We start from the raw sequence: 18,557 nt of genomic DNA, 5'->3' as shown, positions 1-18,557 counted from the left end.
TGAGGTGGGGTCAATGTCAAAGGCAGAGTTTAGCGAGATTCTCCTTTTCCAATTTTCATATCTAGCTACCAGTTAACAGATCAGCGGAGAATGGAGAATCATCAGTACTGGTCAGTAGATGAAATCAGGGCTCTTCTGAATATTTGGGCTGTTGTAAATGTGCAACGTCAAATCGACGGCATCTGCCTGTCATAGTAAGAAAAGAGTACTATTTTTTTTTTAACATTTTATAAATCATTTAAAAAAATATTGGCCAATTAAGCAGTTATCTGCCTTTTCCACCAACTCCGTTATCAGTATCAGCAAAATCCACTAGCGATCGACATTTAATTTAAACGGGCCCAAATACAATGTGATGTGATGCCCAAAGCTTAAAATAATCTCAGAGAACATTTTCATTGTGACGACTCCGAAAAACGTATAAATTATAGTCTATTATTATACCTTACATCTTACTCTAAAACACTGAAAGTTTTTGCACTAGGGACCATAAGATAGTTACGCCACTGACTGTATTAAAAATATCGGCGGTTATTCCACTACAGTGCATCCGGAAAGTATTCACAGCGCTTCACTTTTTCCACATTTTGTTATGTTACAGCCTTATTCCAAAATGGATTAAATTCATTATTTTCCTCAAAATTCTACAAACAATACCCCATAATGACAACATGAAATAAGTTTGTTTGAAATCTTTGCAAATTTATTAAAAATAAAAAATGAAAAAATGACATGTACATAAGTATTCACAGCCTTTGCCATGACACTCAAAATTGAGCTCAGGTGCATCCTGTTTCCACTGATCATCCTTGAGATGTTTCTACAACTTGATTGAGTCCACCTGGTAAATTCAGTTGATGGACATGATTTGGAAAGGCATACCTGTCTATATAAGGTCCCACAGTTACAGTGCATGTCAGAGCACAAACCAAGCCATGAAGTCCAAGGAATGTCTGTAGACCTCCGAGACAGGATTGTACGAGGCACAGATCTGGGAAGGGTACAGAAACATTTCTGCAGCATTGAAGGTCCCAATGAGCACAGTGGCCTCCATCATCCGTAAATGGAAGAAGTTTGGAACCACCAGGACTCTTCATAGAGCTGGCCGCCCGGCCAAACTGAGCGATCGGGGGAGAAGGGCCTTAGTCAGGGAGGTGACCAAGAACCCGATGGTCACTCTGACGGAGCTCCAGCGTTTCTCTGTGGAGAGAGGAGAACCTTCCAGAAGAACAACCATCTCTGCAGCACTCCACCAATCAGGCCTGTATGGTAGAGTGGCCAGACGGAAGCCACTCCTCAGTAAAAGGCACATGACAGCCCACCTGGAGTTTGCCAAAAGGCACCTGAAGGACTCTCAGACCATGAGAAACAAAGATTGATCTCTTTGGCCTGAATGGCAAGCGTCATGTCTGGAGGAAACCAGGCACCGCTCATCACCTGGCCAATACCGTCCCTACAGTGAAGCATGGTGGTGGCAGCATCATGCTGTGGGGATGTTTTTCAGCGGCAGGAACTGGGAGACTAGTCAGGATCGAGGGAAAGATGAATGCAGAAATGTACAGAGACATCCTTGATGAAAACCTGCTCCAGAGCGCTCTGGACCTCAGACTGGGGTGAAGGTTCATCTTCCAACAGGACAGCGACCCTAAGCACACAGCCAAGATAACAAAGGAGTGGCTACGGGACAACTCTGTGAAATGTCCTTGAGTGGCCCAGCCAGAGCCCAGACTTGAACCCGATTGAACATCTCTGGAGAGATCTGAAAATGGCTGTGCACCGACGCTCCCCATCCAACCTGATGGAGCTTGAGAGGTCCTGCAAAGAAGAAAGGGAGAAACTGCCCAAAAATAGGTGCGCCAAGCTTGTAGCATCATACTCAAAAAGACTTGAGGCTGTAATTGGTGCCAAAGGTGCTTCAACAAAGTACTGAGCAAAGGCTGTGAATACGTATGTACATGTGATTTTATTTTTTTGTATTTTTTTTTTTTTCGTTTTTTATTTTTAATAAATTTGCAAAGATTTCAAACAAACTTCTTTCACATTGTCATTATGGGGTATTGTTTGTAGAATTTTGAGGAAAATAATGAATTTAATCCATTTTGGAATAAGGCTGTAACATAACAAATGTGGAAAAAGTGAAGCGCTATGAATACATTCCGGATGCACTGTATGTGCTCAATAATAATTATATTTTAAAGGCTTAGTTCACCCAAAAATGAAAATTCTGTTATTTACAAGTATGACTTTTTTTATGCACAACACATTATATCTTTAATCTGCAGAACACATTAGAAGATAATTTAATGAATGAATGTTTGTTGGCTGAATTCAATACAATGGCAGTTCACTGTGACTTTAATAAAGCACCCAAAATTGTCATAAAGGTATTCCAAGTGTACTAAAGGTATTTAAATACAAGTACTTTGCTACTTATGATGTCGTTCACAGCATATGGAGGACTGACACTGACAATTTATGGCATTGTGGTTCGGCTGACAAAAAAGGTTGGAACCGCTGCTCTGAAAAGGGTAGTTCACTCAAAAAAAAAAAAAGAAAAGAAAAGAAAAAATTATGTAAATTTACTGACTCTCATGTTGTTCCAAATACATATTTCTTTCTTCCATGGAATACAAAAAGTGTTGTCTAGCAGCATGTTAGCCTCAGTCACCCTTAGCTTCCATTATATGGAATACTGATCAAATTAAGGTGAAAATGCAATGAAAGTAAATGGTGACTGAGGTTTCTGAGTTTCTAACCTAACATCTGTTTGTGTGTTCCACGAAAAAACACAGGTCATGCAGGTTTGGAACAACGTGGATGAGTGATTGATAACAGAATTTTCACTTTTGGGTGTAATATCCATTTAAAGTTCCCATGAACTGCCTTGAGGAGCACAGTTTTCTTTGTTGTGTTGACATATTTCCTGCTTAAACAGGAAGTTGGGGCGAGACATGTTGAACAGCACGTCCCTTTAAAAAAAAATAGCCAATAGTTCTTAGTTAACATCACAGCACGGCAAAGACACACACATACATGTATACACCTTTTCCACCGAAATTGTGCTGAGAAACATTCTCAGTACCAGCACGCTTTTCCACTTACTCGAGTACCAAACGATGATGTAACTGACCATGTTAGTATATAACCAGCCCACAAACAAGCATAGTACATATTGGTCTTTGTTTGTGAGTCTCACGAGTTTTATTATTTTAAAATGTTCCTTGTGGTTCACTTATAATATTAGAAAGGTTTTTACACAAAAAAAAAGTGATGTATTTGTAAAACATAACAATTTTCCACCCTCATTTCGACCCTCTGTCAGAAACGCTCACTTTTCCTTTAAGACTTGACAGTAAAAGCCCACTATTATGATCGGCTCTCTGCTCTTGACTGACCTGCTCTCTCCTCACCATCTCACGGCTAACTGCTACTGGGTGGGGCTACAGAAGTGATGAGGTAAAATAGGTGTTGATGTGTTTTTGTGGAGTCGGTCAGATGCAAATGTATCCCGCAGTGTGACATCACAATGTGGAGGAAGTAGAGAATTAGTTGTTTTGGCAGCTTGGTTTCGACAAATGATCTTTATGCAGTGAGGAGGAAGTTTTGAGTTCTGAAACTTACAAAATGTTTTAGTAGTTGAATGACTTATTGTATGTAAAATGATCAAGGAAAATGTGATTCTTCATGTCATCACCCCTTTAAAACGTTAAATATTCAGAGTCATTTTAATTTTGCCGTCATTATCAAATCAAATTACTTCATTGTCACTCAACCATATACACAAGTGCAACAGTGGGTGAAAGTCTTGGGTGCAGTTCCGAGCAACATAGCAGTCATCATGACAGTGATGAGACATATACCAATCTACAATAAACCATCAGATTTACACAACAAAATTCACGTATCTAAAATATACATAATTACTCACAATATACAAATAATAATATACAATGTACAGTATACAATACACATAATATAGAATACACATACAATTAGAATACACAGTATGCTACGATACCACCTGCCTGATGTTAGCAGTGAGAGCAGCCCATGGCTCGTTATGGTTTTACGACCTGCTTTTGATGCACCAGTCAAAATTAATAACATAAAATTCACATGAGTCATTTCACACACATGATCTTTTTAAATAATAATTTATTTTAGACAAACGGGGAAAATGAAGAGGCTGGTGTTTACGAGTCTTGCAAGTTTTGAGAACACTGACATTCGTAACATGCATAATTCAGTGTCTTTATTCCATCACAGGCTGTTTTTAATGCCATTATCAGGAGTTCCTGATAATGACAGGGTTCCCTAATTAGATTTCACCAAGTGCCAAATTCTGTCAACAATACAAAGCCAAGGGCCACAGCCCAAAGTGTTTGTGCTACTGCTATTATTAGTAGTAGTATTATTATTATTACGATTGTTGTTTTTATTGTTTTTGTTTTTTTGTTAAGTCACAACATAAATAATAAAAAAAAAAAAAAATTGTTCTTTTTCTCAGTATTAGTAGCCTGTTTTATTTATTCAAACAATTATGAACATATTGTTTGTATACAGATACACAAAACTACAAAACTTTACCTGTTGACAATTAAAAAACGAACTAACGAATGAACAAACAAAACTTTAATGAACATTTTGGATCTCCATGAGGAGACATGTATAAATGTTTGTAGAATACCAACAGCGCAGCCTACTGTACAGGTTTTTTTTGCGGACTCTGTGTATAGACCTTTCGTCGGAAGTTCGTCTCGCAAAATTTTCATGGATTTGGTGTGAACAGGCCTTCAGTGCGGGCCAAACATTTGTCTCGGGCCGCCTATTGAGGATCCCTGATATATGATGCGTGAGGGATAATGTACAGTCAGCCCGTTTTTATTGCAAAATAAACCCCGTCAGGGTGATCAGGACAGGTCTTGTATCATCTGAAGGGGTTTATTTTGTGATAACAACCGGCTGACTGTACATTATCCCGCTTATTGCACAGCTACTAACCAAATATATAAATACATAGGGGCAAAATATGGATTTACAAGAAATAAATCACTGTAAAGCTGAAATATGAAAACTGCTCATTGTGTATCATATTACAAGACTACTTAACAAATAAATGCACATTGATTTTGAAACATTGATTTGAGTTGAAATTATTTTGTTAGCTTACTTGTAGAGAACGCACGGTGATCTGAGATGCAGGAAAGATGGCTCGCAATACTCGGCTGAGCGGCCGATGGAGGTGTGGTTGTTTCAGAGAAATATCAGACTGCTAGATGGCGCCATTGACCAATCAGAACGAGTATTCCAGAGAGCCGTAAAATATGTGTGAATAATATTTTATTTTAGACGGATGTGGGTAAAAAGCCTGGAGGTGTTATGCATTGTAATGCAGGTGAATGAGAAACGATCACGATATATCAATGTTTTGAATCGCAATACACTAAACATAAAGAATAAATAACATTTTAGGCCTGCTGTAAATCACAAGAAACCTCAGAAAAACACCTGCATTCAAAATATTAATAAACTACAGCCACTTTCTTTGCGTTCAACTCCAGCGTTTCATTAAGAAGTGATCATCTCTATGCCCTATTCCCTTTTAATACTATTACCCTCCACTTTGAGAGCTTTAAAGGGCTGAAAGGTGATAAGAGTCAATCAGAAATAATGTTTGAAACGACCGTACAACATGGATTGTTCTCCCTTCTAAGTGCCCTGTGAAGGCATCATCTATGCAGTTTAGAACACAGGCATGCGCACTGAGCAGATGTAAGGGGCAGGTATGTTCTCGTTCTAGAAAGCATTTGATTAGACAGCAGCTTTGTGATGTTATTAATTTCTCTGGGACATTTTAGCTGAAAGAAAGGGACTGCAAATTTTAAATGCAAATATCTGCTGAAAGTAAATTTTATCAATGATTTGAAGTACACTGGTATAAAGATGGCCTTAATGCTACAAGACATGGGCTGAAATAGGGTCTTTAAGGTTTTATATTTCAGTTACATATTTCAGTGGTTCAAAGTTACTTTCTGTCTCACCAGTTGTCTACAGATGCACCTGAGGATCAGGACACATCAGGAGATGATGAGGAGTCCTCAGGGTCAGGTTTAGCAGAATATGGTAAGTCACAAACCCACTACTGCAGGAACGGTATTTGGTATTTGTATTTTTTGAACTTGCTGTTAAGTTACTGCATAATTATGTAGTCCAAGTTCTCACTGATTTTAATAATAGTTATTAATAGTTAATAATAGTTTACCCCAAAAATGTAATTGTCATTATTTGCTCACTCTAATGTCAGTCCAAACCTGTATAACATTCCTTCTTCCGTGGAACGCAAAAGGTGAAGTTTTAAAAAGTCTTCACAAGGTTTATTTGGCATAATGCAAGTGAAAAAAAACTAAATAAAATCACAGTTTAAGTAACCAGTACAACTCATGCACTACACCGATCAGCCACAACATTAAAACCACCTGCCTAATATTGTGTAGGTCCCCCTCGTGCCGCCAAAACCGCACCAACCCGCATCTCAGAATAGCATTCTGAGATGCTTTTCTTTACGTCACAATTGTACAGAGCGGTTATCTGAGTTACCATAGACTTTGTCAGTTCAAACCAGTCTGGCCATTCTCTGTTGAACTCTCTCATCAACAAGGCGTTTCCATCTGCAGAACTGCCACTCACTGGATGTTTTTTTGTTTTTGGCACCATTCTGAGTAAATTCTAGAGACTGTTGTGTGTGAAAAATCCCAGGAGATCAGCAGTTACAGAAATACTCAAACCAGCCCATCTGACACCAACAATCATCCATGCGATTATCTAATCAGCCAATCATGTGGCTGCAGTGCATAACATCATGCAGATATGGGTCAGGAGCTTCAGTTAATGTTCTCATCAAGCATCAGAATGGGGAAAAAATGTGATCTCTGTGATTCGGACCGTGGCATGATTGATGGTGCCAGATGGGCTGGTTTGAGTATTTCTGTAACTGCTGATCTCCTGGGATTGTCACGCACAACAGTCTCTAGAATTTACTCAGAATGGTGCCAAAAACAAATGAGTGAGTGGGGGTCCATGGCCCCCCCACTTTTAGCCTACACCTCAACTGAACTTCGGCTGACATAAAAATATGCGCACTTCCTGCGCACGCATTAGTATAGTAGTATAGCATGGGAATTGACTTTAAAGGAGTGACTACTGGCTGCTTTTTATCATTGCTTTCCTGTTCTTGATAGATAATAATGATCAGACTGATGTCCCGCTCAAGCTATCAACAGGTCAGGCTTCAGCAAATTTAAACAAGTGATGGGTGCTTGAGAAACTCGTTTCATAAAGCTTCAAAATCGTAATGAGTCACTTATTTTGAATCAGTGCTTCTGAGCATGCATCACACTGGCCAAGTCATGCGAGTTCACCAGCAGCTGTCGCCAGTGTGTGCTTCAACATGCCGAATCATTTACCGACGCAATTGATTCATTTGATTCAAAGCTCCGAAATGCTTTATGATAACCATTATTATTTCAAACAGTATCACACCTAATTCAAAGGAACACTAATCTCACCCAGGGTAATAAAAATGAAACCATGTCATAACATAAAATTACATAATTAACATTAAACGGAACTTAAAACATATAACCCGCAATAACTTTTAAATGTTAATTAATAACACCCCCAAACAGTCCCCATAACCTGCACAGATGTACCTCATTAATTATGCAATGACTACAGCCAATAGCAAGTCCTCAAGCATTAACAACAACAGACATTAAAGTATATTTCCTGGTAAGGACTATAATTCGATGTAGTTTTTAGGGGTGTAACGGTTCTCTGTAAAAAAAAAAAAAAAAAACGAACCGTACGGCACAGAGCCACAGGTGAGCCCGAAACTACACACAAATGTACAGATTCTGAATGCTGAATATACGTTGAGTTGAATTTTAAATGCACTTTGTTGATGCATGTAGTGTAATAATGCAGGTTTTAAGTTAAAATGTTGAGTTAGTAATTAGAGTTTTTTTTAGTTGATGAAAATTAACCATGGTTTTACTATAGAAATATTGTAGTAGCCATGACTGAAGTAACAATGACTGCTGTCACCATTGTTTTCTTGGCAGAAATCATAGTTTTGATAGAATTAACCATTGATTTACAACAGTAATACTGTAGTTTCCATATAGTAACCTTGATTTTACTATAGTATTGTAACCATGACAGTAACCATGTTAATTTTGTGGTTACTGTGATTTTACTACAAATACAATGTTTAAACTGTGGTTACTGTAGTAAAACCATGGTGATTTGTAGTGAGGGTAAATCTCTTGAAGTGTCTGTTACCAAATAGAACATTTTTACCTTGGATTTGGCAGTAATATTTTTTTCCCTGAATATAACAAATACAGAACCGTACCAAAACCGTGACCCTAAAACCGTGATACAAACTGAACTGTGAACAATTTGAACCATTACACCCCTAGTAGTTTTAGCATCTGATAGTCATTTAAATAGGTAAATGTGCCATTTTGCCCTTTGCACCAAGAAAAGTGAAAAAATGCAGACATCTGATCGATCCATCTAACCACTGATCTACAAAAGCCATGGAACCTGAATAAAAAAGACAGAAATTAATGAGTGGATGAGGGCGCGCTGGCTAGCTGTCACTGCCATTCTATGTTGTTTGTAGATACGTGTTAAACTATAAAGAGATGTTCCGGTATACACAAGCCCAGATGTTTATTTAAGTAGTTATAAGTTGCATTATATGATTTATATGATATTCATAGAATGACCTACTTTTTTCACAGTGTTATCAAGCTAAACTGTTAGCACAATGTTATCAAGCTTATCAAGTAAAATAACGGGTTTTAAAACCTATGTGGGTTTCATCTTATTCTTCTTTCAAGAGGGAAATTTGACTTAATTCACAGTAAGACAAGATTGAATCGAAGACAAAGTAGGATAATGAACAATATTGCTTTGTATCTTATTACTGGGGATGAGGAAATAACTTTATCTCTTACCTCTAAAAGTCACACAATATCGAATTCAATATGCTGCTTTAAAAACGGTATAAAACAGGGCATTTTGTGCTTGTGTAATGTTGTTGAATGCAGACACAAACAATAAAACGACTGTCAAACGATTTAATAGACACATAAAAAAAGAGGGACCCATACACAAGAACACGCAGTTGAACCACCAATACAGTGTTCTAGAAGTATCCGAAACTGAAGACAGCTGCCTCATCAAAGGTATGTGTGAACTGTGCAATGACAAGAGTATAGCCAACCTCTCTGTGCCGGTGGCATGGAAAAAGATTTGAATCTCTTTAGTTAGATTACGTCAGCATTCGAACGGTCTATGCTGATAAATAACTAGTCAGTCACCTTGATTTGACAATGTTGGAAGCTGGTCTGGTATAAATTGCGCATATTATTATTTTATTTTTATTTGCTGACCCCTCACTTCAAAACTTGTTCCGGTGCTTTGTGCGATAAACAGAACCGAATTTAAAATGTTATTCATTCACAAATCAAATCATTAATAAAGCGAATCAAATCAAATTTGGAGGCTATGTCGACAACATTAAACCTCACTGGTTCTCATCACATCTGGTGATCAAATGTGCGACATGATGATGTGACGTTTGGTCACAAGGTTTGATCAGAACCAATGATAACCAAATCGTATTTTATTTAAACGTTTTATTAATGATTCGATTTGAGAGTGAGTAAATACTTGCATTTTGTTGTTCATTGCACAAAGTGATTGCTTCAAAAGACCGTAGTGCATAAGTTTGATCACTTTTACTGTGGATGTTTTTTGTCCTTTTCGAGTTTGACAGACCAGAATTACTATTCACTTGCATTATTTGCATTATGGCAAATAAACCTTGTAAAGACTTTTAAAATATATATATATTTTTTGTGTTCCACAGAAGTAAGTAAGTTATGGGTAAACATCACGGTGAATAAATAATGACAGAATAAAAATGTTTGGGTGACCAATGCCTTCAATGCTGTTTAAAAAGGTTTTGATAGCTTGGAAATCCCATTTTGACCTTTCATGTAACTAATGTAGATTTCAAAACCACAGAACCTGCCTGGATTACGGATGCCCCAGTGACACTTTCAGAACAGACCACCAAAATACAGATAATCATGATAACCCCACATGCCCCCTCCACTGTTTCTCAACCCATGCTGACAACAACCCAACAAGTTATTTCTGAACATGATGCTTGGCAGGAAGAAACTACAACTGTTAGTCTTATGGTTGCAGAAGAGACCACCAGTGGAACAACGGTTTCAGTTGTTAAAGAAGATAACAGACCAGCGGTTTCAATCAAAGTCAATGACAAAACAACTAGTGTTCCTCATATGGAGACAACACTTGTGCAGAAAACAAGTGTAGCTGATGTGGTAAATCCTGAACGTGAAGCTTCGGGTGATGGTGCAATGTCCACCACTCTTCTGACCACTACAGAGGGCCGAGAGCTCATTCCTCCCAGTTTTGAAGACAACTATATTACAGAAGACAGGACAAAAGATGAGAATTCTGAGCTGGTAAGTACATACCTACAAACTTATTGCCTTCAAAATTTGCTGTTTTGAATTAGGGATGGGTATTTACAAGTAATTTTGTTGTTGAGTACTGTAATCCATGAAAAACGAGTAATTGATTACTCGTAAATTAAAATGTAATTAAAAATAACAAGTATGACAGGTACGTGAAATGTATGTTTTGTTTTATCAACAAACATTACCAAAAACCGTTTCAAAATTAGATAACTTCAACAAACGATGCTTTTCTTTTGCATTAATAAAAAAGTCAGTTTTAATTTAAAAATAACAGTAAAAAACGTTTTACACTCACCCGGAGCTCACATAGAAACCAACACTGATGGCATTAGGGTAATGCCCATATATAAACTCTGAGTCTGCATAAAGGCTATCACATGTTTATCATTTCACATGTTATTATTCCGAAAAAATATTTTTGAAAGTTGTTTTTTTTTAAATGTGCTCGTGTTCAGAGATTTAATGCACATACACACATACAGGTCTGATTAGCTTCCGAGTTTCTTTTCAACATAAAAGCAGATCCTTGTCTGTTGGTTGCATGACTCCCAAGAAGAACCGAATACAAATCAGAATCAAAATATATAAGTATTGCAACACTTGGCTTCGCTCGAAAGTACAGAAACCATCATATCTTCTTCTTTCATCCAACACCTTGACGACACATTATTGCCTCATTTATGTTGCACGGGAGATGGGAGTGCGATGCACAGCGGGACTTCAGTGCCTTCGGAGCAGGTTTCAGTCTCCGGGCTCACCGTCAACTGGCTGCATACCACGCTGTCCGCTGCCCATGTATATGTTGATTTTTCTAAACAAAAATGGTAAGGATTGCCTAGCAGCACAATTTGTGGGTAGGCTGGCTGTTTTTAGTTTTCCATTGTTAAACTGCCAGAAGTTATCACCTCGTAGGTTAATTGCACACCACAAGTGATACATTCAATAATTGTTTGTTACGAAATGTATGAAGGAAACATACAGATGTTCATTCAAATGTTGATGTAATAACTATTGCTAAACATGTAAATCTGCCATGTGAGTTTGTTTCGTTTCAGCCAGTATAGACCTTTGTCATGCCTGTTTGGCCACTTGTTTGATTTATGGCTTATCAGTTAGCCAGTTAATAACCGGTTAATACTAGCGTTTAAACTGAATTAAATGTGAGAATCTAAAGTCAAATCGGTAAATGTGTAAATCAGTATTAAGAAAAACATACGCGTTCAACATTTTAAATAAATAGCATGCGTTAACACGCAAATTTTGACAGCTTTAAAAACTATAAATACTCTGTAAGGGAAGTGGCCTGAAGTAATAAGCTTTTGAATTCGATTTTTTTTTTTTTCTTCAATAGATCCGATTATTTATTTTATTTTTATTTTTTATTTTTTTTGGCTGGAAGGGAGCATACCGTGGGGAAGTGTTGACTGCATACCTGTTTACACTGATGTCAAAAGCAGAAAGAAATGTGATGATTTAAAATCTGCATTGTCAGATGTTTGGAATAAGCTGATTTTTGGTAGTTATCAACATATTGGTGTGCATGTAAACGCTCTCACTGTCAGCTTAACAACAAGTTATTAGAACAACCAATCAGTAATCAGCATTATGAGTCATTGATTGAAGTATTGTTAACCTTACAATGTAGCATTTTTAATATTGCTTTCAAAAAGTACACGTAAAACAAATAACAGTTTTTGGCTCATTTCGAGACATGAACTTGCTGTTCAGTGAGTGAGTGAGTGAGTTATCAAAGCAGATTCAGTGAAGAAGTGAGTTGTCTGACCGATTCAGTCCATATTTCAGACCAATGACTCCTGTGTTCAATTCAGAATGAACTGTCAATCTGTTCAATTGGTTCGTAAAAAAAATATCCACCAGTTGAACAATTTGTTCGCTAATTGATCAGCACGTTGCACTGTATGTTTGGTTTTACATGCAGTCAGGGAGAACACAACAGAACGTGACTATTTACTGTTAATATATTATACATTATTTCTCAATGTAAAGTTGTTTTAATGTAAACTGGATTCAGAATGAAACATTGTTTTTGAATCAAGTTGAATCTCCCATTAAACTACAACTTCTCTCTCTACAGGATTCTGACTTTCACTTTGACAATGAAATTATTCCCAGAAGAATAGAGCCTGTGAATGATGCTGGAATAGCACAAGGTGCCACATCAGAGAATGAGAGCTTACTAGAAAGGAAAGAAGTTCTCGCAGGTTAGCGTCTGCACAGTTTTATTCATTTAGAAACAGCATAATGTATGAACTTTTGTTCAGTAATATGTTTGCTTATGAAGTTATGGTTGATTTCTCACATTTTTAGAGGTTTTAGTCTTAAACTAAACCTTCACTGTACTGCGTGTAAACATTTACTCCTCAATTAGCAATTTTGTCTTAGTGCAGCTCATGTATTCTGGATTAATGTTTACACATTATTTATATTTCAACCAGACATGAAAATTCTGTTATTACTTTCTCACTCTCATATTGTTACAAATCAGAATGCTGTTATTCTTCTCATGGAAGTTAAAAGGTGACATTTTGAAGAGTCTTCTCACAGCTCTTTTCCAGTGTTGGGTGTAATCTGATTAAAAAAAGTAATCTAATTACTTAAAAAAAAAAAAAATAGTAGTGTGATTCGGTACATTTAAAATTCTTAAATTATAAAAAACAAATATTATTTTCAAGTAAATTACAAGAATTAAACATATTTTTAAAATATTATTTATGTAGAATACATTTAAAACATGAAGTATGTTCATATGTACAGCAACTCAAAAAAACAAAACTAGATCGTTCTCATTATAACCAAGCTATTCACACTGAATACCCCATGTGGCGATGAGAGGCGCGTACAGTTGATGGGCATCCCGTATCGTGCAGCGGCTCCAACCACTTTATTTTCCCCGTCTAATAAAATATTTGTTACAAATGTCCTTTATGTGAATTGATCACTATGAATTGTATTAATTAGGATATATTGAATAAATTCTAACCTGTCCATCAAAACCAGATCGAGTTGACATTAGATGATGAATTAAATAAATTTGGATGTTAAAATGCTCTCAAAACTCCATCCACTTTATTTTTTAACAAAAATAATGTTCATTAAAAATATACTGCATGTATGAATTATGAATTTTATACGTTTTAACTTCTATTTGTTGCATCAAAAGTAGCTTGTGGTGGCATAAAGAAGCTACTCTGAAATAATTTTGGATGATAAAATGTGCTCTCAAAATTTCAAACTCCAGCCTCTTTTTTCCGCATACGAGTAAAACTAATGTTATTTGCTATGATTTTTTTCCCCGTAACTTAGGGAAACTGTCATAGGCGTAGATAGCTCTGAATAAATTTTCTCTACCTCAGAGCCTGATTCTTTTATGCTTTTTCTCTCTTACCGAGCTATCGCAGCAGCTATTTTTTTTCCCCTTTTAAAATGAGAGTAGAGTTGTTACGAAAAAAAAAAAGTTATTGACAGTAAACCATAGCAGAGATTTAGCGACAATATCGATTTTTGTTATTTTATCTGTCATTCATCTATCCAAAGACACAGATTCCTGTGCTAGGAAAAAAATTACCAAAATTGGTCAACTCTATGGTTAAAATGTCCATTCTGTTTTTACATTTGTAAAATTTTCTAGGGTAAATCCCAGAATCCCCATATAATAATTAATCCGTTCTCAGCCACAATGCCTCCTAACATTCTGCACGTAAAATGAAATAAAAAAAAAAATGTCTGAATGTACTCAACACGAATATTGTTGATTGATCTTTTAATATTCTTAAAGTAGACAACCTTTAGTAGCTTAATGTCCTAAATACACCCTGGAAACAATTAGCTAAACATTTAAAAACTTAAAAAGAGCTAAATGAATAAATAAAAAGTTTACAGATCTCATGCCATCGATAATTTCTCTTGGCCCATCCACCCAATAATTTCTGCCTATGCTACTGAATACGAGACAATACGCCTCATATTGATTCGATACGGAACGCATCATTTCACCTTTAAATAAGGGACGATCCCGTATTTTATGGCACGGGTGGCAACCCCTACACATGTGACGACAGTAAAATAGTGCAGTAAACATTTAATAAACTATATAAAATATAACTGAACACCCCAATGCACATAACTGACATTAACAATATGAAGAAACATAACTATTCCCATAAAATATTTTAAGTAATTAAGTAATTCTCATTAAGTATATTATAATTGTTTACCATATATCTTAAGGTAACATTTTTACATTCTTTTAGCATTAGAATTATGGATATCATATGACCTAGAATATAGCAAGCAAGTCTCATAATAATAATAATAATGATAATACATTTTATTTGTATAGCACCTTTCATTCATCAAGTCCAGCTTAAAGTGTTTCATATACTGTATCAGAAATTAAAAGTCAAAGATTGTGACTGCTAAAAACTAAAAATCATGGGGGGCCTGGGTAGCTCAGCGAGTATTGACGCTGACTACCACCCCTGGAGTCGCAAGATAGAATCCAGGGTGTGCTGAGTGACTCCAGCCAGGTCAAGCAACCAAATTTGCCCGGTTGCTAGGGAGGATAAAGTCACATGGGGTAACCACCTCGTAGTCATGATTAGTGGTTCTCGCTCTCAGTGGGGCGCGTGGTAAGTTGTGCGTGGATTGTGGAGGGTAGCATTAGCCTCCACATGCTTTGAGTCTCCACGGTGTCTTGCACAACGAGCCATGTGATAAGATGCACGGATTGACTGTCTCAGAAGCAGAGGCAACTGAGACTTGTCCTCCGCCACCCGGATTGAGGTGAGTAACCGCGCCACCACGAGGACCTACTAAGTAGTGGGAACTGGACATTCCAAATTGGGAGAAAAGGGGATAAAAAAATTAAAAAATTAAAAAATCACTAAACTAAATAAATAATAATTAAAAGTAAAACAATTTACACATTTAAAATGAAATGAAAAGGCGAGTAATATATTCACACATATACCTATATCAACCAAATGCTAATTTGTAATAAAATGTGGATACTTGAAGGCTGTTTAATTTTAATTGGTTAAATCTATCTGAAATCTTACTTTAAAAATGTAAAGTTCGAAATCGGTGAAAAACTCTTGAGAACAGAGGTATCTAAGTTAATTACCTTCAGTAGTGGTTTTACAAATGCACATTTAAGGGCATTTGGGAAGATAACAGTCTCCAGCGAGCAACAGTATGCAGGTTTGGAACAAAATGAGCGTGTAAGAAACATTTTTCCGTGTAGAACTATTCTTTTAACACACTTAACTTTTTTTAATGCAGGTGTCATAGCTGGTGGTTTGGTGGGTCTGATTTTTGCCGTCATGCTGGTGGCCCTAATGATCTATAGGATGAAGAAAAAGGATGAGGGCAGCTATGCATTAGAAGAGCACAAACCTCCTAAAGGCTATCAGAAACCTCACAAACAAGTGGAGTTCTTTGCATAAAAGACTCTTATTACCGACTGTCCTGCTCTCGTTCTATTGCAAACACTAAACTTGAGTTGCATTGGCTTTGTTACCCATCCTTTTTAAAAATCAATTTCATGTCCAAATGAATCTATCAACCAAGGCAGGAAGCTTTACTCGGTTTGGGTTTGTTGCCCATCTAGCCCAAATGTGAAGACTCCTCTGCTTTTATTTTATATGACCAACCCCAATGTTTGTGCCATTGTGACAGTGGGTAAATCTTCCCTTAGTTCCTGTAACTCTTTTACTGCCTTGGGTAACTGAGATGGCTGCCAAAGAGACTGGAAAATTGAGGTTGCACTTGTTTTCTTTGTGGCAAGATTGAGAATTAAAATAATGTTTACTTTTTGCATAGCATTAAATTATGATCAGCCCTCTTGCTGACTTAATTGATGCTTATTTTTGTGATTGTGGCCTTTTTTTTTTTTTTTTTTTTTTGTGCTCAGAATAAAAATACTAATAATAATGGTAATAAGAAGTTTTGCTAGTGATGCCCACAATGGTTACTTCTTAATTTGCCTTTTAGTTTCTATTAAACATTTGTCTCAAGCTCTAATCTTTTTTTTTTACTCACATTGACAAAATGTTTCAGTGTTTCTAATTTGTAACCTAGAAAAATCATAGTTTGTTAGGGTTCTTAAAATGAGTGTGGTGCACGCTTTATTACCTCAATTTGTAAAAAAAAAAAATATTTTCCTTGAAATGGGCTATAATGTTATTTGTTAAAGTATTTTTTTTTCCCACTTGTTAGTAGTAAAATGTTTCTTTCTTTCTTTTTTTTTTCTTTTTTTTTTTTTTTTTAATGAGTGCTTCATGTATATGTTTATTAAAGGAATAGTTAACCCAAAAATGAAAATTATCTTATCATTTATCGCTCACCCTCATGCCACTCCAGATGTGTATGACTTTCTTTCTGCTGTTGGAACACAAAGATTTTTAGAAGAATATTTCAGCTCTGTATGTCCATACAATGCAAGTCAACATAATCCTAAACTTTGAAGCTAAAGAAAAGCACAAAGGCAGCATAAAAGTTCTCAATATGACTCCAGAGGTTAAAACCATGTCTTCAAAAGCAATATGATGGTGTGGATGAGAAACAGATCAATATGTATGTTCTTTTTATTATAAATTCTCCTCCCTGCCCAGTGGGTGGCGATATGCATGAAGAATGTGAATCACTAAAAACAAAAGAAGAACTGTGCTGAGAAGTGTGCTTAGGGGGGCTGTTTGAAAGTTGAGATTTATAGTAAAAAAAAAAAAAAAGGACTTTAATAGTGATCTGTTTATAACCCACATCTATCATATTGCTTCTGAAGACATGGGTTTAACCACTGGAGTCTTATAGATTACTTTGAAGCTCAAAAAGCATATGAAGGCAGCATAAAAGTTTTGGACCCTGTTCACTTGCATTGTATGGACCTACAGAGCTGAGATATTCTTCTAAAAACCTTCTATGACTTACTTAAAAAGTAAGTCATACATATCTGGGATGGCATGAGGGTGAGTAAATGAGACAATTTTCATTTTTTGGGGTGAGCCATTCCTTTTAGACTAGTTGCATGTTATGTTTTTAAATGATTAAATAATAGGTTATAAGCAGAGAAGAAATGCTTTTTTCAATTTATGTTTAGCACCAAAATTCTGCTGTTGTGTAAAGGTGTTTTTATATATATACCCTCAGTTATTTCCATTATTTCTGTTAATTCTTTTAATGATTTGAGTAGAAGTTGTGGATCTTTAGATTTCTTTAAATGGCTTTGAATGGGCTAAATTCTGTTTCCATAGTTGTAAACACTTGTGCCTTCAGTTTGTCTTTGCTTGAACCTGAACAGTCTCATTTGTTGCTGCTGTAAACAAGACAAGCTGGCCACTATGTTGAACAAATCTATTTATTATCTGGATGTTTAATTAAAACAAAGCCTCTCCAGTGTTTACATTCTAGTTACTCTATCTCAGAAATCACAAAATATTGTAGATCTTATTGCATTGGTTGGTGTTGCAACATGATCACGTTGGAAGTCAACATATTGTTTCCAAGAGTTCCAGTAACCTAGGATCAAACACATTATGTTGACTTACTGACAAGCTGCAACTCCTGTCAGTAATTTTTGCATCGAATCAAGCGTGTTTATCTTCCCCTGTGGCATGACAGAAAGCGCATTGCTTCAGCAGCATGGGAGACCCAACACCAACACTTACGGCTTTGACCACTGGGGCCAATGTTTTGAATTTCATGTAAGCACTGACCGATTTTAGCTACAGAATACAATAAGGTTACAGCTGTAACCCTGTTTTCATGAAAGGAGGGAAAGAAACACTGCATCACTTTAGCTGACACTAGGGGTTATCTCCACAGGTGTAACCAATCTCAGAAACTCTTTAAAATCTCGTCAATTTTAATTGACAGAAAGCACTTTGTGCTCCGCCTCCTCGTGCGTCATCCGGCATATTTACACCAGCGCATAGCGCTGTTTCTTTAGAATATTCC

General features: G+C 36.4%; 1 protein-coding gene across 1 annotated transcript in view; it reads left to right on the top strand.

The window, feature by feature from the left end:
- The window catches only part of LOC127410989 (syndecan-1-like), a 44,580-nt gene extending 26,577 nt beyond the window's left edge, over positions 1 to 18,003 (top strand). Inside the window, exons 2-5 of the mRNA XM_051646294.1 lie at positions 6,045 to 6,123; positions 10,099 to 10,568; positions 12,679 to 12,805; positions 15,885 to 18,003. Coding sequence (XP_051502254.1) covers positions 6,045 to 6,123; positions 10,099 to 10,568; positions 12,679 to 12,805; positions 15,885 to 16,048 — 840 coding nt within the window. The 3' untranslated portion in view covers positions 16,049 to 18,003. The remainder of the gene's footprint in view (positions 1 to 6,044; positions 6,124 to 10,098; positions 10,569 to 12,678; positions 12,806 to 15,884) is intronic.
- Positions 18,004 to 18,557: the final 554 nt, after the last annotated feature.

The sequence above is a fragment of the Myxocyprinus asiaticus genome, chromosome 20 (genome assembly GCF_019703515.2).
Source record: "Myxocyprinus asiaticus isolate MX2 ecotype Aquarium Trade chromosome 20, UBuf_Myxa_2, whole genome shotgun sequence".
NCBI lineage: Eukaryota > Metazoa > Chordata > Actinopteri > Cypriniformes > Catostomidae > Myxocyprinus > Myxocyprinus asiaticus.
The sequence above is the reverse complement of the archived record's forward strand: the minus strand, read 5'-3'. Positions and strand labels throughout refer to the sequence as shown.